We start from the raw sequence: 23,133 nt of genomic DNA, 5'->3' as shown, positions 1-23,133 counted from the left end.
TCCAATGGTTCATGGATTTATTGACCCTTTTGGGGGGGAGGTGGGATCTACGGCGTCTCTCCATCATCAGACCACCCGGTTGCAAATGGTGCCCAGCTCCTCAATCTCACACTGCACCTCATCACCGCGCTGCAAGGGGGGACATGGTGGCATCTGTCCCCAGTGGGGTCTACTGTGTCCCCACACATGCCCCAGCCCCACCTGAGCCCCCATTTCTCCTCACCTTAAGGAAAACGGGTGGTTTCCGAAAGACACCCACTCCTGCAGGGGTCCCTGTCAGCAAGATGTCCCCAGGTGCCAGTGTCACGAACCTGGGGGCACATGAGGTGTCAGCCATGGCCCCCTGCACTTTGGGGGTCCCCAGCCCCCCCATTCCTACCGGGACACCCAGGCAATAAGGGCGGGCACCCCAAAGATGAGGTGGCGGGTGTTGCTGTCCTGCATCCGGTGCCCGTTGACGCTGCAGCGGATCCACAGGTTGTGGACATCTGTGGGAGGTGACATAGGGGGACATGGGCACACTTGCCACCTCAGGGAAAAACACGGGGGAATGGGGAACATGAGGCTGCGATAGCACCAATGGTAGCTGAGGAAGAGTCGCCATCCCATTCCTGTCTTGTCCCTGTCGTGTTCTCATCCCATCTGTGTCCTGTCCCCATCCCATCACTGTCCTGTTCTTGTCCCATCCCTATTCTGTGCCCATTCCATCCCTGTCCCACCTGCCACCGCCTCCCTGGTGACAATGGCCGGCCCCAGGGGACAGAAGGTGTCAAAGGTTTTCCCCAGCAGCCACTGCCGCCCGTTTCGCTGCGTCTGCCAGTCCCGGGCGCTCACGTCGTTGGCCACCGTGAAGCCCAGCACGTGCTCCAGTGCTGCCGCTTCCTGGGGACAGCAGGGATCCGCTGACAGGGGGACACTCCCACAGACCTCCAAAGTGAGGCAGGGGTTGGGGCAGGGGCTACCTCGATGTGTCGCCCCCTCTTCCCAATGACAGCAGCCAATTCCACCTCCCAGTCCAGCTCCTGTGGGGACAGAAGGGGAGCTGGGAGGGCCATTCCCCTTGGGGGCTGTGGGGGTGGGTACCGGGGTACTCACGTTGGTGTCCTGGGGGTGCACGATGTCATCAAAGGGCCCGGTAATGGCACTGGGGAACTTGCTGAAGATGACGGGCTTCTCGGGGACCTTCAAGCCCTGCTCCTGACAGTGGTCATGGTAGTTGAACCCCACGCAGATCACCTTCTCAGGGTCCCCCACCGGTGCCAGCAGCTGCGCAGTCGCCCGCGGCACCCGGTGCTGCCCCGACTCCAGCACTCTGGGGGACAGATCCACCGTTGAGATCACTCACATTTTGGGGCACCCATTTCTCACGGGACACACTTTTGGGGGGGTCATTCAGAAGGGTCAGCTATATTTTAGGGACTCTCCTTTTGGGGATGTCCACAGTTGAGGGGACCTACTTTTTGGAAACAGACGCTTTTGGAGGTTAATGCATCATTGGGGGTTACCCATGATTTGGAGTGCCCACCTTTTTGGGGGGCCAGCTGTTGGGGGTAACAGACTTTGGGGTCATCCAAAGCAGCATGCAGATTTGGGTGGCCAGTCCTGTGGGGATCTGTGAGGGTACCTCCCTTTTGGGGTTCCCTCTCCTTTTGAAGGACCACCGCTGGCGGGGTGCTGGCTTTTGCAGCACCCACCCTTGAGGATCACCCACCTTTGGGACCCACCTCTGGGCGAGCGCCAGCCCGCGGGGACCGATCTCCAGGAATTCCCGCATCGATCGGGGCAGCTCTGGCTCCGCCGCGCTCAGATCCACCAGGTCTCCCCCGGGCGCCTCCTCCAGTCCGAGCCGGGGCCTCCCGCCCGCGGCCCCCCGGAACCGCACCAGCCGCAGCGCCATGCGCATCCCCTGCGGCACCCGAGCTCGGGATCCCGCTGGAGGGGACCCGGGACGGCAGATCCTCCCTCGGCTCGGGGTGAATCCCGGCACCCGGGGGGATCCCTCTCCCCGATCCCACTCAGCCTCGACCCCGGGGGATCCCACGCAACCTCAGTACTCGAGGGTCGCTCCCACAACCCCACAGTGTCGCGATCCCCAGAATCCCCCCAGTCCCAGGGGATGCTGTCCTGATCCCGCACCGCTCGGATCCCTGAGGACATTCCCCCCACCCCGATTCCAATCATAGGGAATCCCCTGATCCTGCACAAACCCAGACCCGGGGGATTCCCCGCCCATTTCTCAGTCCGATCCCAAGGAACCCCCCGGCTCCCTGGGATTCTCCACCGACCCCACATTCCCCTCACCCCGAGTTCCGCACAGTCCCGATCCCGCACAGCTCCGATCCCAGAGAGCCCCGATCCAGGGGATTCCCCCGTTCCCAGGGACACCCCTCGCCCCCATCCCGAGTCCCGGGGGTCTCACACACAGCTGTTCCCCCGCTCCGCTAGGGGCCACCACTACGTCACGTATCACGTGACGTACCACCCCTCTGACTGAAGGTCGCCGTCTCGAGACCACGCCCCCTTCTTGCTGCCCAATGGGAGCACGCAGAGGGTGGGGCCAAGCATCCCACGAGAGCCAATGAGAGGAGAGGGCTGAGGGGTGTAGCCACGGGAATGGGAATAGGGACGGGAATGGGAACGGGACGGGGAGATGGGAATGGGGACAGGACAGGGAATGGGACTGGGAACGGGACTGGGAGATGGGAATGGGGACAGGACAGGGAATGGGACTGGGAACGGGACTGAGAGATGGGAATGGGGACAGGACAGGGAATGGGAGAGGCACGGGAGTTGGACTGCTACCCGGACAAGGACAGGGACTAGAAGAGGCACGGGGAATAGGACTGGAAGCAGAACAGGGACTGGGACACAGGCAGAGACAGAGCACAGGACAGGGACCAGGACACTGCACATCTCTCCCATCCCATTTGACTCCATTTCACCCTTAAATCGTCGCTATTTGGTTTATTTATAAAATCCACACCTCTCCATGCTCTTGGGAGAGGGTGTTTCATGGTTGGTCCCCTCAGTGTTGGGGGAGGAGGGACTGTGTGCTTTTGGTTGGTGCTTGGCCGCTCCATTTCATGGTTGCGATATGGAGACCCCCACCCAGAGGGCCCCCACATCCCGGGTGGTCCCTGCCCTGGAGGGTCCCATCTGTGAGGGTCCTCACACCCCAGGCAGTCCCCATATCATGGGGGCCCTGCCCCAGGGGGCCCTGGGGTTGGATTTGTGCTGTGTCAGGTCCTTGCAGTGCCAAGGAGGAGGGTTGGTGTCGAGAGGAGGCTCAGCCCCCCAAAATGGGTCTGTCTGGCATGTGGCAGCATTGTGCCTAGGGGCCTCTGGTGGACACGTCATCCCTGTCCTATCCCATCTCCGGGAGCCACATGCTGGATTTCTCCTGACTTTGAACTTCTTGTTTGTCGGAAATAGTAGAAAATCTCCAGAGCGGGATGGGGTCTAGAGCACGCTGTCGAAGATCTGCATGGAGCTCATGATGTCCTTGTCCTGGGAAGGAGAGACCAGAGACCCCGTGTCCTCCTCCTCCCAGCTCCTCTTGTCACCCTTTTGCCGTCTCCCTCTTTTTCCCCCCATCCTGTCCCCATCTCCTGTCCCCACCCCTGTTCCCTGCATCCCACACTTCCCATCACAATCCTGCTCTCTACCCTGCATCCCTCTCCCAGCTCCAACTCCTGTGCCTCTCCTCCTGTCCCAGTGCAATCCCTTCTGGGGTGACCCCTTTGTCCTTCTCTCTCCTGATGTCCCCAGCACATCATTTTGGGATGGAACAAGGAGGAGGAGGAGGATGGTGCCCCCCAGAGCCCCTCACCTCCTGGCATGTGGCCAGGAACTCCTCGAAGGTCACCATGCCGTCCCTGTTCCTGTCCATCTTCTGCAAGGGAGTGGCCAGGACTCAGCAGGGTCACCCCTGGCCGAAGAGTGGCCCCAGGGGGTGACAGTGGGGACAATCTCACCTGGAAGAACAGCTCCACGTGCTGGGCCGGCGCACTGGCCCCCAGGGCGGGCTCCGTGCAGCGGCCCATCATAGCGTAGATGGATTTCATGATCTCCAGCATATCCTGGGGGACACACGGTGCTGGCAGGACCCCTGTCTGGGTGTCCCCACCCTACCAGCTCCCCAGTTTTCCCCACTGTCACCTCCTTGGTGATGTAGCCGTCCTTATTCACATCGTAGAGGTCAAATGTCCACTTCAGCTTCTGCTGCTCTGTCCCCCGCAGCAGCACCGAGAGTCCCACGGCGAAATCCTGCCGGAAGGGTCATAACCATGAGCTGGGGGGGACCCCCAACCCCTGCCACTCCCTCCTGCTGCCACATCGATCCCGGGGCGCCCAAGGGATTTCATTCCCTATTGATCCTGTTATTTTTACCCCCAACTGCCGCAGTGCCTGGTGTGCCCAGCACCCGCCAGGGAGAGTTTGGCCACAGGCTGGGAGGGAGAAGAGGAGGAGGGGGAAGATGTGATGAATCACGGTGCTGGCACAGCCATTCCCACCGGTAATTCCCACCTGGAAGCAGAGAGCCCCGTTGTGGTCGGCATCGAAGGCGTCAAACAAGAAGTGGGCGTAGGAGCTGGCGTCTGCGGGGGAAGGGGGACAGTGACTCTCCCAGGACTGGGGTCAGGAGTTTTCCTGGATGGGCCCCCCCAGACCCTCCTGCCAGGTTTGAGCACTCCCGACTCACCGCCTTGAGGGAAGAACCGTGAGTAGATGAATGTGAAGGTTTCCTCATCCACTAAGCCACTGGGACATTCCTGGGAAGGGGAGCGGTGCTGGTGACCCCAAGGAAAGTGGAGACCCATGGATTTGGGGGGTCGGGGCAACAGACCCCCAGACTCACGTTCTTGAAGCCACGGTAGAGGGACTGAAGCTCCATCTTGGTGAACTTGGTCCGAGCCAGCAGCTGCTCCAGCCCCTCAGGTTGGTGCCGGATTGTCGGAAGCTCCACATCGGCATCGCTGCTGTCTGCCAGGAGAAACCCTTGAGCAAAGATCCCCCTTAGAAACACCCCCTCCACCCCTAAACCCACTGCCACCCCCCCTAAAACTAACACCCAGCACCTTGGTGGACCCTGAATCTCCCTCGGGACCCTGGAACACCGTGGGTGTTGTGTCCCCAGGGGTTTCCCACATTCCCAAAGTGCAGAACACTCCCGAGCCACTTCTTAGCCACTGCTGCTCCAGCCCAGCCCAGCAGAAGGTAATTAAGGTTCATTAATAATTTCAGCCTGGGAAGCCCCTGTGGAGCCACTCAGCACAGGGGGTGTCAGCAATTTTGGGATGGGGTTGGGAGCTTGTAAAATACCCAGGCACTGTCAGAGGGGGGTGAACCCCCAGCTCCTGCTGTGAGGGGTCTCAGGGGACTTGGGGGTCCTGGTGTCCCATCTCAGGAGCTTTTGGGGGCAGTGAGGGAGAGGGGGACTTCTGAGGGGAGGTTCAGGGGTTGATGCAGGACTTGGGTCTCCCTGTGTCCCACCTCAGGAGGTTTTGGGGGTCATTGTGGAGTAGACAACCCCCAGCACCCCACCTCGGGGAACTTGTTGGGGGTCAGTACCAGCTCAGAGCCCTCTCAGCCCATCCTGTGAAGGCTTGGGGGTTACTGGGGGTCCCCATTATCTGCTCCTGGGAGTTAATCGGGCATGGGAGCCCTAGGAGGAGAGGGAGGTCTCTGGGGTGAGGGTCCCTACCCTCCCAGGTGTTTGAGGGGTTTCTGGCAGCACAGCCTCTGGGGGAAGGTTGGAGCACAGCTGGGCCATGACACTGCTGTGGGGGGGGTGGGTTTGGGGCCCCTGCCTGCCCCCCCCGCAGTCCCAAATCCTCAGCCTTCACCCCAAACCCTCCTGAGGGGGAACCCCCAAACCAGCTGGTTCTACTCCACAGGGACCAATTAGAGGCCAACAGGTCATTTAGTGCTGGCAGGAGGGACAGGGACATCCCGGGATCGGGGGAGGGGGGGGGGGAGAATTAATTTAATTAAATAATTAGGATTAATTAAGGTTAAGGAGGGGGTACCTTCTACAGAGATGGGTTCCAGGATGCCGAACTGCTTGAGGACGGCGATGAAGAGGAGGATGACCACGGCCACAGCGCACAGCTCCATGCCCTGGATGCCCATGGCCTCTGGGGGGGGACTGGGGGCTCCCCCCCCAAAGCCTGCGGGGCTGTGGGCGCTGGGTGCCGTGGGAGGGCGGGGCGGGTGCTGTGCCCGCCGCCCGTGTCCGGCTGTCCTGCCCTCCTCCTCTTCCCCCTCCTCCCTTGGCACGCTCCCACCTCACGCCCCCCCCCCGCGACGCTGCTTTCCTACATTTTATTTTCAGTTTCCCAAAGAAAGTTGGGGGTTGGGTGGGCAGGGGCGTTACCCCCCCCACTCCCCGCAGCACCCGTGGGTGCTGGGTTCACAGCCGGGGGTGTCAAACCAGAGCGGGCCTCGAAATTGGGCGAAAAAAGGTTGTTTTGCCCCCCCCCATCCCCCCCCCCCCCCGCCCCGGTGGGATCGATGGGATCGATAGGGATGAGTAAGCAGCGAAGGGAGGGGAAACTGAGGCAGAGAAGGCGGGGCAGGGAGGGCGCTGTTCCTGTTCCCCCAGAGCTGTCCCCAGCCCTCTGTGGGTGTCCCATAGTCCTGGGGACATCGGCCCCGTTCTCCGAGGAGCTCTCCCTGTGCCGCTAAGGGTGTCATCTCCCCCATGGCCATCTGTACCCACTGCCGCAGGGATGTTACTCCGCAGTGTCCTGGGCTGCCCTTGTCCCCAAGCCTGCAGCTGTCCGTGCCCTTCGGGGTGTCCTAGCCCCATGGACCACAGGGGCCATGTACCCCCGGGATGTCGTGTCCCCAAGGCCCCAGAGGCATCTGTCTCCATCCCTCAGGGGGTTTCATCATCCCCATCCTTCCAGGGGTGTCCCATCCTCATGATTCCAGGGACATCACCCCTGTCCCCCATGGCATGTCCAGGGTATCCTCGGCTGCCCCCTAATCCCAAGGTGTCTCATCTCCGTGGTCCTCGGGGACATTGTTCCTGTCCCCCTGGGGGTTCTTCCCATTGCCTCGGGGGCTGCGCTGTTCCTATCGCCTCTGGGATATTGTCCCTGTTCCCTCAGGAGTGCCCCACTGCCCCCAGCGTTCCCCTGCTCTCCCCAGATTATCCCTGTCCCCCAGGGGTGTCCCATACCCCGGGCCAGGGGGACATTGTCCCCATCCCTCCTTCCAGGGCTGTCCTTGAGCCTCCAGGGCTGTCCCTATTCCCACGGGGGTGTCCCTGTCCCCTCATGGGTGTCCCTGTCCCCTCAGGGCTGTCCCTATTCCCTCAGGGATGTCCCTATCCCCTCAAGGATGTCCCTGTCCCCTCACGGGTGTCCCTGTCCCCTCACGGCTGTCCCTATTCCCTCAGGGATGTCTCTATCCCCTCAAGAATGTCCCTGTCCCCTCACGGGTGTTCCTGTCCCTTCAGGGCTGTCCCTATTCCCACGGGGGTGTCCCTGTCCCCTCACGGCTGTCCCTGTCCCCTCAGGGATGTCTCTATCCCCTCAAGGATGTCCCTGTCCCCTCACGGGTGTCCCTGTCCCTTCAAGGCTGTCCCTATTCCCACGGCGGTCCCATCTCCCATGCAAAATCTCAGCCCCGCCCCCCGCGATCACCGGGCCCGCAGTGGGGGCGGGGCTCCGCTCTTTGTGGGCGTGGCCGAGGGCGGAGCTCCGTTAGGCGGTGCGCGGCTCCATCGCTCGGCCCCTCCGCCCCGCCTACGTCACTTCCGCTTCCGCCCGTGCCGGAAGTGCCGCCACTGTCGCCGCCATGGCCTCAAGGTTACTGCGGGTGAGCGCGGCCCTGCGGCTCCTGCCTGCGGCTTCTGCTCGCGCCGTGCCCTCCCGCCACCTCGGCGTGCCCGGTGAGAGAGGGCCGGGGAAGCGGGGAAAGGGGGAGGGAGCAGGGGAGGAACGAGCGGGACCGGGGTGGGACCGGGGCGGGATGTCTGCACCCCCGATGTGACGGCGCCCCGCAGGGAACCTGGCCAGCGATGAGGAACAGGCGACCGGGTTGGAGCGGAAGGTGATGGAGGCCATGAACAAGGGTCTGGTGAGTGCCGGGAGTTGGGGGACATCGAGGGGGTCTGAGGGGTAAGGGGTGAGAAGATTTGGGGATCCCATGGGGGTTGGGGAGTGTTCGGGTGATGGCGGGCTTATCTGCAGGGGGTGTTTCGGAGTTTTCGTGTCCTTGGAGGATTGCAGGGTCTAGGGTTGGGGAGTTCTTGGGAGGATCTGGGCGTCTCACAGCTGGGGGAATCTCAGTCACAGGGTGTCTCGGGGGTGGAGCTGGGGGCTGCCAGGGTGGGGTAGTCATTTGGGGTTCTCGGGGACAGGCTGCCCTCAGGGGCGGTTGTGGGTCTGAGGGATGGAGGGGCAGGTGGGGGTTCTGGGGTGCTCACAGTCCGGGGGTGTCCCCACTTGCCCATAGGACCCGTACAGCATGTTCCGGCCCAAGCGCTACGCGGGCACCAAGGAGGACCCAAATCTCGTCCCCTCCATCACCAACAAGCGCATTGTGGGCTGCGTCTGTGAGTGCCCCCCATCCCTGTTTGTGTGTCTTTATGTCCATCCCCATGTCCACGTGTCCGTCCTCGTGTCTCTATGTCTGTTCTGCCCATGTGTCCATCTTTGCATCCGTACCTGTTCATGGTGTTCCTGTGTCCATTCCTGTCCCTTGTCCATTTGTCCATCCTCCCCATCCAACCGCTTCTGTTTTTGTGCTCTGCCCACACTGTCCATGTTCCCTGTTCCTCTCCCCCATGCCTGTCCCTCCCTGTCCCTGTCCCATGGTGTCCCTGTCCCCCCAGGTGAGGAGGACAACAGCTACGTGGTTTGGTTCTGGCTGCACAAGGGCGAGGCCCAGCGCTGCCCCTCCTGCGGTGCCCACTACAAACTGATCCCCCATGAGCTGCCCCACTGAGGGGGGCTGTGGGACCCTCCACCATCACCTCCCCGGGATCCCGGGGTCCTGTTTAACCCCCCTGAATCACCCCAGAAGATAAAGAGGTTGTGTGGAGAGCCTGACTCTGTCTGTGCTGCGGGGGGCAGCGGGGCAGGGGGATCAGGCCGTGGGGGTGTCACCATGAGCGGGGAGGGGACATGGGGGTCTGAGGGGGATGCAATGACCTAGGAGCAGTATCTGGGGTGAGGGGACCCCATCTCATTGTCCCTCTGCCCTAAGATTAGGGGGACCCTGGGTGTAGCTGGAGGGGGGGGAAAGCCTAGTGGGTTCTGTTGCTTCTTTGTCCCCTTTGGGCTTCCTTGTCCAACCCTTGGGGTGCCCCACCCCTGAGCACTGAGAGGGGTTGGGTTGGTCTCACAACCTCCTGGACAGATCACAGCCCCACACACACACACAAGGTTACCCGCCAGAGCTCCCCCTGGGGACCTGTTTGTCCCCGTAGACATGTGCTTGCTTGTCCCATGGCTGAAACCTTTATGGGCAGGAGCATCCTCCTGGAGGGTCTCAGGACACCGATCCTACCAGGTGCCTGTGGCTCCATCTTCCTCTGAGGGCACTCAGAAGGCCCCACCAGATGGCAGGAGATCCACATGGGACCTCAGGAGGTGCATGAAGGTTCTGAGGAGATCCTGGGAAGTCCCTGTTGGTTCCCCTAAGGTCCCCAGAGACCCTGCATGATCCCAGGGTGTCCCTTAGGGATTGCCACATCCCTGACATGAGGACTCCCCTCAGGCAGGTCATCCCATACCGGGGGGGGCGGGGGGGGGGGGGAGTGTGTGTGGGTTCTGACCTCCAGGCCCTGCTGAGGAAAGGGAGCACCTGGAGGCTGCCCATCTGAAGTGTGGGCCCGGTGCTACTGACCAGCCATGATGACATCAATGATGTCATGGTGACTGTCCATGATGTCACGTACCATTGGCTGGAAGGGACAGAGCTGTGAGCCTCACTGGCCAATGGGGGCTGTGCTAAGCATGAGTGGTAGCAGGGGGTGGGGCTATGCACCTCGCGGACCAATGGGTGCTGCAGGAGGCTGTGAATGACAGCAGGGAAAGGCGGGAAGCTGCGCACGAGCGCGCCGGGAAGGGAGGAGCTGGGGCGTGGCTTGAGGGACCAATAGGAACTGCCAGCGCCGAGACTGACGGCCGGGGGGCGCAGCCTTGTCCGCATTGACCAATAGGAGCTAGCGATGGTCCTGACTGACAGGCAGCAGAGTTCGGCGCTCAATGGAGCGGCGCGCCGGGAGGGGAGGGGGCCGAGGAGAGGGGCCTGGGCCCAGCGGCCAATGGGAGGGGAGGCAATGGAGACTGACAGCTGGGGGCTGGACTGGGATCGCGGGAATTGGAGAGGAGGGGGCTGCGGGGCGGGGCCTGCTGGGGGGGCGGAGCTTCGCCGGGGGCGCGCGGGGACGCGGCGGGCGGGGCCCCCGGCGCACGTGACGGCGGCGGTGCGGCGGTGACGTCAGCGGTGTCGCAGCGGGGCCGGACGCGGGCGGCGCGCGGGGCGGGCGGACAAGATGGCGGACGGGGACAGCGGCAGCGAGCGCGGCGGCGGCGGCGGGTTCGGGACCGCCCGCGGCGGGGCGGGGGGGGCCGGCCCGGCCGCGGGGCCCGGCGGCGGCGGCGCGGCCGGCCCCGAGCAGGAGACGCAGGAGCTGGCGTCCAAGCGGCTGGACATCCAGAACAAGCGCTTCTACCTGGACGTGAAGCAGAACGCCAAGGGCCGCTTCCTCAAGATCGCCGAGGTGGGCGCGGGCGGCTCCAAGAGCCGCCTCACGCTCTCCATGGCCGTGGCTGCCGAGTTCCGCGACTACCTGGGTGATTTCATCGAGCACTACGCGCAGCTGGGCCCGTCCAGCCCCGAGCAGCTGGCTCAGGCCTCGGGGCCGCCGGGCGAGGACGGCGCTGGGCCCCGCCGCGCCCTCAAGAGCGAGTTCCTGGTGCGGGAGAACCGCAAGTACTACCTGGACCTGAAGGAAAACCAGCGCGGGCGCTTCCTGCGCATCCGCCAGACCGTGAACCGCGGCCCCGGCGGCCCGGGTGGGTTCGCGGGAGGCCCCCCCGGGCTACAGAGCGGCCAGACCATTGCGTTGCCCGCCCAGGGCCTCATCGAGTTCCGCGACGCCCTGGCCAAGCTCATCGACGACTACGGGGGCGAAGAGGACGAGCTGGGCGGCCCCGGCGGCGGCGGCCCGGGCGGCGGGGGGCTCTACGGGGAGCTGCCCGAGGGCACGTCCATCACCGTGGACTCCAAGCGCTTCTTTTTCGACGTGGGCTGCAACAAGTACGGGGTGTTTCTGCGGGTCAGCGAGGTGAAGCCGTCCTACCGCAACGCAATCACCGTCCCCTACAAGGCTTGGGCCAAGTTCGGTGGCGCCTTCTGCCGCTACGCCGAGGAGATGCGCGACATCCAGGAGCGCCAGCGGGACAAGCTCTACGACCGGCGCGCCGGCCCGCCGGGACCCGGCAGCGGCAGCGGCGCCGGTGACGACTCCGACGGCGACGACGTGGACGACGACTGAGCCGATCCCCCCCCAGCCCTCGACCCCGACGCCGGCCCCCCACCACCCCCCCTGAGCCCCGGGGCGAAGGGGGCCCCAATCCCCCTTCCCAGTGATGGGGCAAAGGGGTCCCCGACCTCCCCCCCCCCAACAGCGATGGGGCAAAGGGGTCCCTGAGCCCCCCTACACCCCTCCCAGCGACGGGGTGAAGGGGACCCCAAAGGCCCCACGTCCCCACTTCCAGCAACGGGACAAAGGGGTCCCCGAGCTCCCCACAGCAGCGGTGGGGCACGGGTGTCCCCAAGCCCCCCCCTCCTGCCGCCACCGGAGAGAGAGAAACCGGCCCAACCATGCAGCCACCCGCGGCCCCCCCCGCCCCCTCCCCTGCTCCCACCATGGGACCCCTGGCCCCCAGGACTCGCTGCTTTGGGGGAGATGGGAGGTCACCCGCAGACCCCTCCTGGTGTCCCCCCATCAAAACCAGCACCCGAGGGCCCCGGAGCCGAGCAGCAGCGCCGGGGGCAGGGGGAGCAGCAGAGGCACCTTGGACCAACGGCCGTTCCCTTGGCTTGTGATTTTTCCTTCATTTTCCTTTTTTTTTTTTTTTTTTTTTTTTTCTTTTCTCCTCTTTCCATGTTTGTTGGTTTCTTTTTTGATTTTTTGGGTTTTTTTGGGGTTTTTTTTGGGATGCAAACTCTGGGTACCCGAACTGGAACCAGCCCCGAGGTGGCGGGTCCCTGACAACTGGGGAAGATTTCCTCGGTTTTGCCGATTTCTGACGGTTTTTCCCCCTCTCCCCGTTTCCTGCCGGGAAGGGGGAGGCGCCGGCACAAAGCACAAGGAAAAACTCGACGGGGCGAACCATCTTCCCCTTCTCCAAATAAGGCGCCTCCGGCCCCGTTTCACCAGGACCCGCTAGAATCCGCCCCTTGGCTTCACCCAAATTGGATTTTCCGGCCCTAAATCCGTGGCCACGCCCGGCCCTGGCACCTTGGGGGTGGATTTTGGAGGTTTATTGTTGTTTTTTGCCTCCTTTTGTCTTTTTTTTTTGCCCCCCTGGGCCTGGCCCTGGCGCCGCCTGGTCCCTGCAGCCACCTCCTATTAAACAAATTTTTCCACTCTCAAATAGTCTTTTTTTTTTAAATTCTTTTTTACTCCCTCAGCTCAGTCCTGCCCTTTCCAGAATTCCGGTTTTTCACCCTGTTTTCCCATAACTCTGAACTCCATCGTTCTCATTCCAAAGTTTTGCCTCTTCTTCTCCTACAGTTTCACCACTTCTAGGACTTTACTTTTACTTTTTTTTTTTTTTTTTTTCCTTTTAATCCATCTTTGGGAGCCCAGTCAGCTGCCTCCTTAATTTATTTCCATGGATCCGGCATCTCCCTCTCTCCATATTTATTGGGAAGCGAGGAACAGCTGCAGACCCCTGGGGACACCCCCACGCCGCAGGAACGCCGCTGTCCGTCTGTCCGTCCAGCTCCCGGCCCCATCCCACTGCTCCCACTGTTCCCGCTGCCGTCGTTCTTTTTAAAGGGATTTTTAAAGCGTATTTCTTCCGTTTATCCCATTTTTAAGCCTTCTCCGTCGCAAAGGACCTGGATCCCTCACTCACTCACACGGGAGCAATAGTCTTTCCTCGATGGCCGATGTGTCCGTACTGTATTTTGTACCCTCAGGCAGCTCTTTCTGGTGAATTCCTGCTGTATCCACCCATCCTCCTGGTCCTGTGTTCTTTGCCACGGAGAAAAACCATAAACCACGACGGCAACGACGGATTTGGGGGGAAAAATGCTCCCAGCTCCGCGGGACTCACCGGCGTCCAGCCGCGGGACCTCTCCTTTTATTTTTGAAGAGGATGATACATATATATATATATATATATGTGTATATATATATATATAAAAAAATACATATATATTCCTTTGGGTTTTTTTCTTGTAGCTGAATTGCGGTGATTTAGCCTTATTTCTACTCTGGGAGAGCAGCAGAATCGCTGCCAGCCTGGCCCAGCTCTGGGATCTAGCTAGAAATACATGGAAGAGGAAAAAAAAAAGGCAAAACCACCAAAATCCAGTACTAAACCCAAAAAAGCTCCTGGCGTTGGCTCAAGGAGCCTTTCCGGGCCAGAGAAGCGCTGGATCCATGGACACAACCTCCCACAGCTCCATTTGGGTGGGAAGAGCAGAGCACGTCGGGGGAAGACAGCAGAAAAAAAGCAGCCAAAATGAGATAAAACAAGGAGAAGGGGATTTGAGGTGTCAGCTGGAGCAAGGGGAGCGGCCATGGGGGAGGGGATCTTGGGGGGCAGTTTTGGGGTTTTTTTCTCTTGGGGCCCCCCAGGAGCCATTGGGTGTTTCCCAGGAAAGCTGAACAACGCCGGCATCTCCCCTGAACCCCCTTCCCATCTCTGTGTGTATAGACATGGCTGTGTGTACATAGCTCAGATTCGGTTGAGTTTTGGGTTGAATTCTGTAGAAAATGGGCAAATTGCTTTTTTCTTTTTCTTTTTTTTTTTAAACCACAAATAGGGGGAAAAAATATCCCAAATTCCTGGTACTTCCAGCTTTGCTGCCCCAGAGGGGCTGATGGAGAACGCGACGATGGCTGTACAGACAGAATATTGGAAGTCTTGTACAATGCCCCGAAACCCAGTGGAAAATACCCCAAATGGCTGGGTCTGGAGTGGGTGGTGCTTCCACGGCAAGTTCAAATAGCTTCAATTATTTTTGCCCTAAAAATATGGAAGAAAATTCAGATTCTCCTGCCTTGTTTCCAGGCGATTTGGGAGCGATGGGGGATGTTTTGAGGGGGTCGTGCCAGTGGTGGCTCCTAATGTTAGTGACAAAACCTACCCAGCCCTTCACTGGTCTCTCATGAAAAAGCAAAAAGTGGAAAAAAAAAAATCACAAAAAAGCCTGGTAAAGAAAAAGAAAAAGCAGCTGAGGGAGCACTTGGGAGTATGCAGGGTGGTGCACCATGGAGCTCAGCAGGTATTCCCAGTGGGAAATCCCAGCTGGCTCTGTGGATGCTCCCAGATGTTCCTGCAGGGCGAGGCCTGGCCACGAGTGGCATCGCCCTCCTCATCCTCGCGGAGCCGGTAGAGCCAGCAGCACCAGACCCAAGCCACGAGGAAACAGGGTTGGATGTTGGTGAGAGAACTCAGATCTGGGCAGGACGGCCGGGAAGGAGCACGGCATGGCCTGGGGCCCCTGGGGTCCATCCAGCCCCACAACAGAACCCCTGGGGGTTCTGGCCTCGGAGCAGTGGCTGAGAGCGGGTTCAGCACACGGGTCAGCCCAGCCAGGAGGCTGGGACAGCATCAGTGGGGAGAGCACTGGATCCTCTTCCAAGAGCCAGGCACTCCCAGAGGTGGATTCTCTGACAGCTGGGTCCTCCAAGAATTGTATCTTCCAAAAGCTGGATCCTCTGAGTGCCCAATCTTTGAGAGTTGGATCCTTCAAGAACTGGGTCCTCCAAGAGCTGGATCCTCTGAGCACCAGATCCTTCTCTGAGTGCTAGATTCTCCTCCAGGAGCCAGATCCTCCTCCAAATTGGATCCTCTTGAGAGCTGGATCCTCTGAGAGTTGGATCCTCCAAACACTGGACCCTCCTCTTTGAGCTGGGTTCTTCTCCAAGCAGCAGATCCTCCTCGGAGAGTTGGATTCTCTGAGAACTGGATCCTATGAATGTTGGATCCTCCTCCGAGCACTGGATCCTCCTCAGAGCAGCAGATCCCGGGAGTGCCACCTCCCTCCCTCCCTGAGCGCTCACCATGATGTTCCTTTGCCGAAAAGAGAAAAAAAAAATAAAGTTTTATTCCTGTTATTTTTTTAATGAAAGAAAAACAAAAACTAAAGCAAACCTGCACTTTAGGCAGCCGGGGGGGCCGGGGCCCCTGTGTCCCTTCCCTGCGGCCGGCGGGGCGGCTCCAGGGGCCGGAGGCAGGTCCTGGGTGTTACCACTAGCGCAGACGAGGCCAACGCGACGAACTCCTCCTGCTCCGAGCACTCCTGACGTAGCAGATTTTTGCAAATGGAGTTTTACAGTCTATATTTAAAGAATTGTATGTTTGTAACAAATAAAAGTATGCGGAAAAGTGAATGAAAACCAGCCTGGACCCGACTTGCTCCTTGGGGGTGCCGTGGGGGGCCGTGGAGGGTGAAGCTGGTGCCACCGTTGTGGTGAGGGGTGTGGTGGTCACCCTGTGGTGTTACAGGGACGTGCAGGATGTGAAGGCTTGGGGTCACGAACAGGGAATGTGGGGTCCCTAACAGGGAATGTGGGGTCCCTCACCTTATCCTGAGGGGATCGCCTGACTCAGGGAAGTTGGGGGTGTGAGGTGGGGAGGGAGAAGGTTTGGTGTTGCTTAGGCGTGTTGTGTCACAGCTCAGGTTGCCGTGTGCACGGGTATAACGTGTATGTGGGTAAAGTGTGTGTGAAGTGTGCGTGCCGTCACATGGCTGCCTGTTGTGGGTGTGTGTGTAAAGCATGCATGCCATCACATGGCTGCCTGCCGTGTGCGGGTGTAAGGCGGGGAGGGTTTGGCGCGGCACGTTCGTGGTGCGTGTGCCAGGGCTCAGGCAGGTGCGTGCACAGGTGAGTGCGCACAGATGTGAAAGATTGTGTGCCACGCACACGGCTGCGTGGAGTTTGTCAGGTGCGTGTGCCATCCCACGGCTGTGCCACACGCGTGCAGGTGTGTGCATTGGGCGTGTGCACAAGCACGGTGCGGTGCCCCCTCCCGTGCCCGTGCCCGTGCCGTGTCCCCATCGGCGGTGCCGCAGCCCCCGCCCCCTGCGCTGCGGCTCCCTGCGGGCTCGGGCTCATCTGAGGACACGCGGGGACCCGCCTGCGCATGAGCTGCCGCCGCCGTCAGCGTCATTACTGCCATCGCCACCGGGGCCTGCTGCGACCCCCGAGCCCCCGGCCCGCATATCCCCGGGGCCGCGGGGAACGGCTCCTCCGGCCCCATCCCACCCCGCAGCTGCTCCGGCCCCCCCCCGGCTGGAACCGGGGGACGGGGGAGCTGGGGACAGCTGGAGAGGCCCCGGGGACAGCCGGAGAGGGCCTGGATGCAGCCCGGGGGGGGCGCAGCCGGCGGCAGTTGCTGCCCGGGGTGCCGGGAGCAGCTGCGGGATGAGCGGCCGGGGGCACCCTGAGCCTCCCCGACAGCTGCAGCGAGGGGCGGGGGATGCGCGGTGCGCCCCAGGCCCTGCTCGGTGCTGGGGGGAACCTGACGGGGCAGGGCAGACACTCCGGGGAGGACAGTGACAATGACAGATGACATCCTCCTCCTTCTCCTCGCCCACCTGCTCCTCACAGCCCGTACCTCGGCCATGGCGCAGCCGGAGCAGGGAGGGGGACTGGGGGCTGCCTTGAGCCCCTCGGCAGCTGCAGCGAGGAGTGGGGGTTGTACGGTGCACCTCTCCCCTGCTCAGTGCAGTGAAACGGGCACCGAGGCCGGTACAGCCGGGGGGACCCGAAACAGGTGCCTCCCTCCCCCAGCCCGTTCCTCAGGGTGGTGGAGCAGGGTGGGTCTGGGATGCCCTGAGCCCCCGCGGCGCGGCGAGGGGCGGGGGCTGCTGGAGGGACACTGAGGCCGGGCAGCTGGGACAGCCGATGGCCCTGGAGACAGTGACCGGCCCGGGTGCAGCTGGGCTGAGGGGCCCGGGTTCCGGCCCCAGCCTGGGCAGGGCTGCGCCGTGCGGGGCCAAGCAGCTCCAAAACCACTGCCCTATCACCAACCCTCGCTCGGGAATCCCCAATGCCATTTATAAACTCAGCCAATCACACAGATTCCGTTTGACACTGAAAGGGGTCCGTCATGAGAAACGGAGTTTTTATTTAGTGTAACACATTTGTTCGGAAAAGGGGCCCTTTTCCCCCCAACAGTGCCGTGAATGTTCTTGGCTTTTTGGCCACACTTGTCCCCTGCCGTCACCACTGACAGTTTCTTCAGCCTCCCAGGGTCTGCCCCAGCTTCCAGTCCGGCCCGGGGGCTGCGGGGTCCACGTTACCTCACTACCACCGCCCTTCTCACTCATCCTACCGGGCAGCGCCGGGTTATTTCTATACCGCCCCGAAGAAACACAGGGAAGAGTCAGAGGCACTGGCCCCCACACGGGCTCCCCTCATGCCGGGGCCTCTCTCAGCCCCGAGCAGAGCCGGACCACGTCCGATGCAAAGCCCCCGGCCCCGCGGAGCCCTTTAGCAGACTCAGGACCAAGTGGGACCCTCTGTCGGGGCCTGAGGCCCTCCCGTACCCGCCAAACGCCCACCGCCCGCGCTCCCCTCACGGTCCACTCCCCCCTCCCCCGGCTCCCCGACACAAACACGACCCGGGGGCGGAGCTATGAAATGGGCGGGAAACAACTCTCGCTTTCTATTTGTTCAATCAGCTGTCAATCATCATAACCCCGCCTCGCATCGCGGTGTTCTTTGTCGCTATTCGCCAGGCTGTGACGTCACCGACGCGTGCACGCCCGCCCCCACTCCGCTGCGTGCCGTGTGCAAAGGCAACACAGCCGTTAAACGAGCCGCGGGGCGGAGCCAGTGATGGACGGGGAAAGAAGCGGCTCGTCCATTGGGCATCGCGGGATGTTCAAACTAGTATGGGAGGCCGTGATTGGTTGTAACGCGGCGCTGCCCACCGCCCCCGCCCGGGCGGGTCATTGTCTGGCGGCTCCTGAGGCGGGTCGGGCGCGGTGGTGGTTTTGGGGTTCGGACGGCGGCGGCGGTATCATGGTGAGGGCAGGGGCAGCACTGGGGCTTGGGACTCAGGGGGCCCGCCAGGACAGCGCGGCCGGGCCGAGTCAGGCCCCGTGGGACTGCCAATGGGCACCGCTGTCAGCCCCGACCGGGCGGGGGGAGGGGGATGGGCCCCGGTCCGTGACCTTGGGTCCGTCCCGGTGCCCCCCCGATGCCCCGTGGCCGCTGCCGCCTGGCTCCTGGGCGGGGGTTTATCCTGCCGCCCAAATCCGGCTCCGCCGGTGCCTTCCAGTGCTGTCAGAGCACTGCCGTGTCGGCCGGTGTCTCCTCGGTCTCAGTTTGTGCCGGTTCCGGGTCGATTGGACGGGAGGAAGCGGCTGTCGTGGGGGGAAACGTCATTCGAGGGGCCCGAGCGGGATCTCTTAGCCGCCCGAGGCCTCCTCCGGGGTTACACGGGATACATCTCAGCCCGCTTCTTGGGAAATGGCCTGGTCCGTGGGGGAAGAAGACGGGGGGGGGGTTCATTCTCTCCGGTGCCCCGTTCCTGTGGCCGCGTAGGGGCCATGGGGGGAGCCGTGTATGGAGCTGTCAGCGAGGGAGGGCGGGGGGATGTGGATTACGGTGGTTCTGTGGATCTCTGAGAGGTTCCGTCCATCTGCAAGATGCTTTGGGCTGTTCAAAGGACCCTTGAGGGGGGTTCCGTGGATTCGCTGGGGGCCTTGGGGATTCCATGGAACTACGGGAAGGTTCTGTGATTACACAGAGGGTGTGTGTGGATTTGTAGGGGGATTCGGGTGCCTCTGTGGAACCGCGGGGGGGTTCTGTAGTTCTGTGAAGATATCCTGTGGGTCTGCAGGAGAGGTTCTGTGGTTCTGGAGGGGACGTAGGGGGTTCTGTGGATCCGCAAGGGATTTCCGTGGATTTGCAGGAACTTGGGGGGTTCTGTGGTACCTGGTGGGGGACGGGTGATGGGTGTTTGAGGGGATCTTTGGTGGGGGGGGGCATTCTGTGGATCCACAGGTGGGCTCGAGGGGGTTCCATGGGGGGCTCTGGGATTCACGGAAGTTCCGGAGCTGGCGGTAGGGGCCCCGATCCCTCGGCATTAATGGAGAAACACCATTGGATTATGCAACTCCTGCTGCCTTCAAAAACTTGTGCTCAGGGATGTCTGGGAACGTGCAGCAGGAGATAAGAAGTTGCTGCTTGGAGGGGTTTTAATCCTGTTTGAAGCAATAAGGGGGAAAAAAACCGTTTGCCTGCTGTGAAGGATCCACCTGGTCAGACCCAGGGAGGATTTAGCTCCCAGCGAGGAGCATGAGGGCTTTGGTGGAGAGAAGGGATGGAGATGTCCCAAGGATTGTCTGAGTCCTTGGGAGCCCCAGCCCAGAGGGTGAGGAGAGAATTCCTTGGGGTTGCCTCCTCAGGAGAGAGGAGTCCAGGAGCCCTCACTCCCAGCACAGAGTGAGATGATGTCACATACGGAGCTGGAGGCAGCTGGGCTGGGGGAAGTTCCCTTGTTCCCTCTGCAAACCCTGTGGAGGGTTGGTGAAAATAAGGACAAACCTCAGAATTTCCACAGTGAGACTCTTCTTGTTCTTCTTAGTCATATGCTTGTTGAAGATGTATCAAGCAGGCAGCTCCAACTGATGGGGCAGTGAGAAAGTTCACAGCTGGCTGATAAAAGCCCTCAGTGGGAACAGCCAGTGCTTTTCCCAATGCTGCCTTTGATTCCTAGAGCAAGGGAATATCCATGAGTTCCTCTTTCCTCCCCCTTTCTTTCCCATAAATATCCCTTTCCTCCCCTCAAATCCTCCCTCGTTCCACCCAAGGCCCTCCTTGAGTTTTATACTTTTTGTGGAGCAACTGATGAAAGTTAACTCCTGTGCTTCACAGTGTTTCTCCAAGTCGCCCTGAAGACCCTTCCTGTCTCACCTGCCAGGACACAGAGTGGGTTTGCTGGGTTCCCCATGGCCTCACCTGGTGCCCTCTGCTTGTTTTAATCACCTTGGGATTAATTAATGCCCCCTCATGACTAATTTTTTTTTTCCAATGTTTGAACTGAACCTTGTGTTAATTCTCCCCTGGCTGGAATGAGTCCCAGATCTTGGACATTCCCAGGTTAACCAGCATCTTGTTTTAAGGATTAATGTGTTCCACTTGCTTTCCCTAGTGTTTCTGGATCCTTTCAGCTCCCTCACCATGAGGCAAAATTCCTCCTTTTTAGAGGGGATGGGGATTGTGGGATCAATATATGCTCTAGAAATGGGGATTGTGAGTATCCAGGGTGTTTTCAGGTTCCTGTCTCCCTCTGCTGTTGTTTCTTGTCTCTCTGTGGGCTGGAAAACTTTGGTTTGGGGGATTTTTATCCCTGTTTGGTTTTTTTTTTGTTTTTGTTTTTTTAACCTGGAATAGATTTTGGGTTGCTGACGTCTTTCCCATGGGGAAGGTGCAGCTCCCTCTGCCTTTCTGCATCACCCGTGGCTCTCGCCTTCATTAGGAACAGCTCTCATTAGTGATTAATGACATCATAGGGTCTTCCTATATCCCTGGAATCCGTGGATTTCCTGACAGCGGATGGGAGAGCCCAGCAAACCCGTGGTCAGCTCTTCCTTGTTACTCAGCAACTCCCAAACTCTTGGGTTTGGCATTTCCACCCCTTCCGACATGATTTTCATTAAATCCACAATTTCTGGGGCTCCTGGGTGATTTCCCACTCTGGAGCAGGAGGGGAATTAGCCCTGAATCCCACAGGATTCACATTCCCATGTACAGGATCAGTGTCCTGCCTAGTGCCCAATGTCAGTGTGTGGAGAAATTGAATCTGAAAACAAAGTGGGCTCACAACTGCTGGAAAAATAATACCCAACAAGGGGATTTTGGGCTGCTTTCTCCCCATTTGGCATTTTCTGGAAAATACTGGGAATAGTGGCAATAGGAATAAGACGCCTGGGTAAAGGAGCAGCTGCTGCACCCTGAAAACGTCCCTTGTTTTTCCTCTTGAATTCACGTGGTTTGAGAGGTCGTGAGTTGCCAGGGAGCTGCCAGATTATCCTGCAGCAGGTCCCTCTGTCTTAGAATTAATGAGATTGTTTGGATTCAGGGATTAATTAGATTAATTAACAGGCCCCTTTCTCCCCCAGGCTGGCGGCAAGGCGGGCAAGGACAGCGGCAAGGCCAAGGCCAAGGCTGTGTCACGCTCCCAGCGAGCCGGGGCTGCAGGTATGGCACAGGGAATCACCAGGAAACAGAATGCTGGGCAGCTGAGGGGCCCCAAACCCTCTTCTTTGTGGTCAAAACTGAGTATTTTGGCATTTGGAGACTTATGGAACAATGTGGAGACCTGGGCTTGCAGAGTGGATTTGCTGTCAGGTGGGACAGAGAGGATGGGAGGATTAATTGGGAGAATTAACTAGTTATATTTTCTAATTGATAATTATAATAATTGAAATACAATTATTTTATGCTATACAAGCTATAATTATATTTTACTAAATTGTGGCAGCAATATACAATATATATAATAACAATATATTAACAATATATAACAATATGATAACAATCTATTATTATTACATATATTAATATATATTAATTAGTAATAATGAAATTGGATAGTGATAATTAAGTCCTCTGTTTGGAGAGTTGCTCCTGGAAGCTGCAGCCCAGATCAGCAGTGTAGGGTGTAAACATGCACACTGCAGGGGGCTGTAGGTGTTAACGAGGTTATTAATTGACCCCCAGTTCCCAGTCGGCCGCATCCACAGGCACCTGAAGACTCGGACCACCAGCCACGGGCGTGTGGGAGCCACGGCGGCCGTGTACAGCGCAGCCATCCTTGAGTACCTGACTGCTGAGGTAGGATTCCCCCTCCCCAGCCCCAGCACCCCTGCCCTCGGCATTCCCACCTCTTCCTGGTGTCCTGCAGGTGCTGGAGCTGGCTGGCAACGCTTCCAAGGATCTCAAAGTCAAGCGGATCACGCCCCGGCATCTGCAGCTGGCGATCCGTGGTGATGAGGAGTTGGACTCCCTGATCAAAGCCACCATCGCTGGTGGAGGTAGGTGTCGTTCCCGTGTTTCCATCCTTGAGTGCAAATTTTAGCAAGGGGAAATGGGGGAAACCAAATAGGGATTTTGCCGTTGGCATAAATGCATGGGCTTGCTGCTTCCCTGGGTTCACGCTGAGGGGGATCCACTCGACATTCACACTTGATTTTTACAAAATGGGGAATTGAGGATTTTTTGGAGTTTCTTGGGAATTCTGCAAATGACTTGATGGGATTTCTCCCCTCCTCTCTGCAGGTGTCATTCCCCACATCCACAAGTCCCTGATTGGAAAGAAGGGACAGCAGAAAACGGCATAGAGGGAGTGTGGTACCGGATCCCCTTGTCATCGTACTGTACCTGGGCACAGGAACATCTCGGGGATACGAGGAATTTTTTTTAAAGGAATAGTTCAAAGGAAGAGCATAGAGGATTGACTGTAGAGGAAACATTGGGATGGGTTTAGATTCTGAGTAGGACACACCGCAGGCTGTGGGGTGGCAGCCGGGGGTGGGTGGGTAAGTGGCTCGGCTGCCCCGTGTTTTATACAAAAATGGAAACCCATAAACCATTTTTTACAAAAATCCAGACTGTCTCCAGTGGTGGTGGGGGAAGGGGGTTTGGGGGGGCTGTCGGGACCCTGCAGTACCAGGCAGAGGGGCAAAGGGGGCCCCATGAAAGGGAGCCCCTGTCCAAAGACACGGGGAGGGATGAGCACCGCCCACTACACGGATGTTTGGTGGGGTGGGGCTTGTTCCAAGGCCCTGCCTCCCGGGAGGACATGGCCGGGTCTGTCCCGGAGATGGAGATGTCCATCTGTCCTGGCCTGGATACAGGAGTATTCGTGTGTGTGTCTGCCCCGCCCTTAGGGCTGTCTGTCCGTCCAC

General features: G+C 59.8%; 5 protein-coding genes across 13 annotated transcripts; 3 read left to right on the top strand and 2 right to left on the bottom strand.

Moving 5' to 3' along the window:
* Positions 1-2: 2 nt before the first annotated feature.
* LOC120764110 (fumarylacetoacetate hydrolase domain-containing protein 2-like) lies at positions 3-2,495 on the bottom strand. 4 transcript variants are annotated; one of them, XM_040087886.2, is made up of 8 exons: positions 2,420-2,495; positions 1,725-1,906; positions 1,096-1,312; positions 963-1,022; positions 720-882; positions 380-488; positions 224-311; positions 3-129 (listed from the first exon to the last, which is right to left on the bottom strand). In XM_040087886.2, the coding sequence occupies exons 2-8, from the start codon at positions 1,901-1,903 to the stop codon at positions 67-69; spliced, it is 879 nt and encodes a 292-aa protein (XP_039943820.1). In that variant the 5' UTR covers positions 1,904-1,906; positions 2,420-2,495; the 3' UTR covers positions 3-66. The 4 variants fall into 4 exon arrangements, with proteins under 4 accessions (XP_039943820.1, XP_039943818.1, XP_039943822.1 ...); XM_040087884.2 differs by having other exon boundaries at positions 2,424-2,476; XM_040087888.2 differs by having other exon boundaries at positions 1,725-1,932; positions 2,424-2,466.
* Positions 2,496-2,579: 84 nt separating this feature from the next.
* Positions 2,580-6,220, bottom strand: KCNIP3 (potassium voltage-gated channel interacting protein 3). 6 transcript variants are annotated; one of them, XM_040087894.1, is made up of 8 exons: positions 6,030-6,220; positions 4,859-4,983; positions 4,703-4,772; positions 4,528-4,598; positions 4,159-4,266; positions 3,975-4,079; positions 3,830-3,892; positions 2,580-3,507 (listed from the first exon to the last, which is right to left on the bottom strand). In XM_040087894.1, the coding sequence occupies exons 1-8, from the start codon at positions 6,130-6,132 to the stop codon at positions 3,460-3,462; spliced, it is 693 nt and encodes a 230-aa protein (XP_039943828.1). In that variant the 5' UTR covers positions 6,133-6,220; the 3' UTR covers positions 2,580-3,459. The 6 variants fall into 6 exon arrangements, with proteins under 6 accessions (XP_039943828.1, XP_039943827.1, XP_039943829.1 ...); XM_040087893.1 differs by lacking the exon at positions 6,030-6,220 and adding an exon at positions 5,079-5,436; XM_040087895.1 differs by lacking the exons at positions 3,830-3,892; positions 6,030-6,220 and adding an exon at positions 5,079-5,436.
* Positions 6,221-7,746: 1,526 nt separating this feature from the next.
* LOC120764123 (cytochrome c oxidase subunit 5B, mitochondrial) lies at positions 7,747-9,056 on the top strand. The gene is made up of 4 exons (XM_040087910.2): positions 7,747-7,900; positions 8,015-8,088; positions 8,467-8,566; positions 8,846-9,056. Exons 1-4 carry the CDS (start codon positions 7,807-7,809, stop codon positions 8,956-8,958), a joined length of 381 nt encoding a protein of 126 aa, XP_039943844.1. The 5' UTR covers positions 7,747-7,806; the 3' UTR covers positions 8,959-9,056.
* Positions 9,057-10,513: 1,457 nt separating this feature from the next.
* PURB (purine rich element binding protein B) lies at positions 10,514-11,518 on the top strand. The gene has a single exon (XM_040087882.2). It carries the CDS (start codon positions 10,514-10,516, stop codon positions 11,516-11,518), a length of 1,005 nt encoding a protein of 334 aa, XP_039943816.1.
* Positions 11,519-18,052: 6,534 nt separating this feature from the next.
* Positions 18,053-22,830, top strand: LOC120764126 (histone H2A.V-like). The gene is made up of 5 exons (XM_040087913.1): positions 18,053-18,241; positions 21,346-21,418; positions 21,942-22,060; positions 22,131-22,260; positions 22,505-22,830. Exons 1-5 carry the CDS (start codon positions 18,053-18,055, stop codon positions 22,564-22,566), a joined length of 573 nt encoding a protein of 190 aa, XP_039943847.1. The 3' UTR covers positions 22,567-22,830.
* Positions 22,831-23,133: the final 303 nt, after the last annotated feature.

The sequence above is a fragment of the Hirundo rustica genome, chromosome 28, assembly GCF_015227805.2.
Source record: "Hirundo rustica isolate bHirRus1 chromosome 28, bHirRus1.pri.v3, whole genome shotgun sequence".
Taxonomy (NCBI): Eukaryota; Metazoa; Chordata; class Aves; order Passeriformes; family Hirundinidae; genus Hirundo; species Hirundo rustica.
Note: the sequence above shows the minus strand (reverse complement) of the source record. Positions and strands in the feature narration are given on the sequence as shown.

Excerpts from the sequence above, each read along its gene's own strand:
- KCNIP3 (XM_040087893.1), bottom strand. The coding sequence starts at position 5,232 with ATGAACCTTAATTACCTTCTGCTGGGCTGGGCTGGAGCAGCAGTGGCT. Across the intron at positions 4,984-5,078 it reads GAGATTCAGGGTCCACCAAG|ACAGCAGCGATGCCGATGTG; the intron begins GTGCTGGGTGTT and ends TTCTCCTGGCAG. Across the intron at positions 3,893-3,974 it reads ACGTGGAGCTGTTCTTCCAG|AAGATGGACAGGAACAGGGA; the intron begins GTGAGATTGTCC and ends ACTCCCTTGCAG.
- LOC120764110 (XM_040087886.2), bottom strand. The coding sequence starts at position 1,903 with ATGCGCATGGCGCTGCGGCTGGTGCGGTTCCGGGGGGCCGCGGGCGGG. Across the intron at positions 1,023-1,095 it reads TGCACCCCCAGGACACCAAC|GAGCTGGACTGGGAGGTGGA; the intron begins GTGAGTACCCCG and ends CTGTCCCCACAG. Across the intron at positions 130-223 it reads AACCACCCGTTTTCCTTAAG|CGCGGTGATGAGGTGCAGTG; the intron begins GTGAGGAGAAAT and ends CCCCCCTTGCAG.
- LOC120764126 (XM_040087913.1), top strand. The coding sequence starts at position 18,053 with ATGGACGGGGAAAGAAGCGGCTCGTCCATTGGGCATCGCGGGATGTTC. Across the intron at positions 18,242-21,345 it reads ACGGCGGCGGCGGTATCATG|GCTGGCGGCAAGGCGGGCAA; the intron begins GTGAGGGCAGGG and ends TTTCTCCCCCAG. Across the intron at positions 22,261-22,504 it reads AGCCACCATCGCTGGTGGAG|GTGTCATTCCCCACATCCAC; the intron begins GTAGGTGTCGTT and ends TCCTCTCTGCAG.
- PURB (XM_040087882.2), top strand. The coding sequence starts at position 10,514 with ATGGCGGACGGGGACAGCGGCAGCGAGCGCGGCGGCGGCGGCGGGTTC.
- LOC120764123 (XM_040087910.2), top strand. The coding sequence starts at position 7,807 with ATGGCCTCAAGGTTACTGCGGGTGAGCGCGGCCCTGCGGCTCCTGCCT. Across the intron at positions 7,901-8,014 it reads CCGCCACCTCGGCGTGCCCG|GGAACCTGGCCAGCGATGAG; the intron begins GTGAGAGAGGGC and ends GGCGCCCCGCAG. Across the intron at positions 8,089-8,466 it reads AGGCCATGAACAAGGGTCTG|GACCCGTACAGCATGTTCCG; the intron begins GTGAGTGCCGGG and ends ACTTGCCCATAG.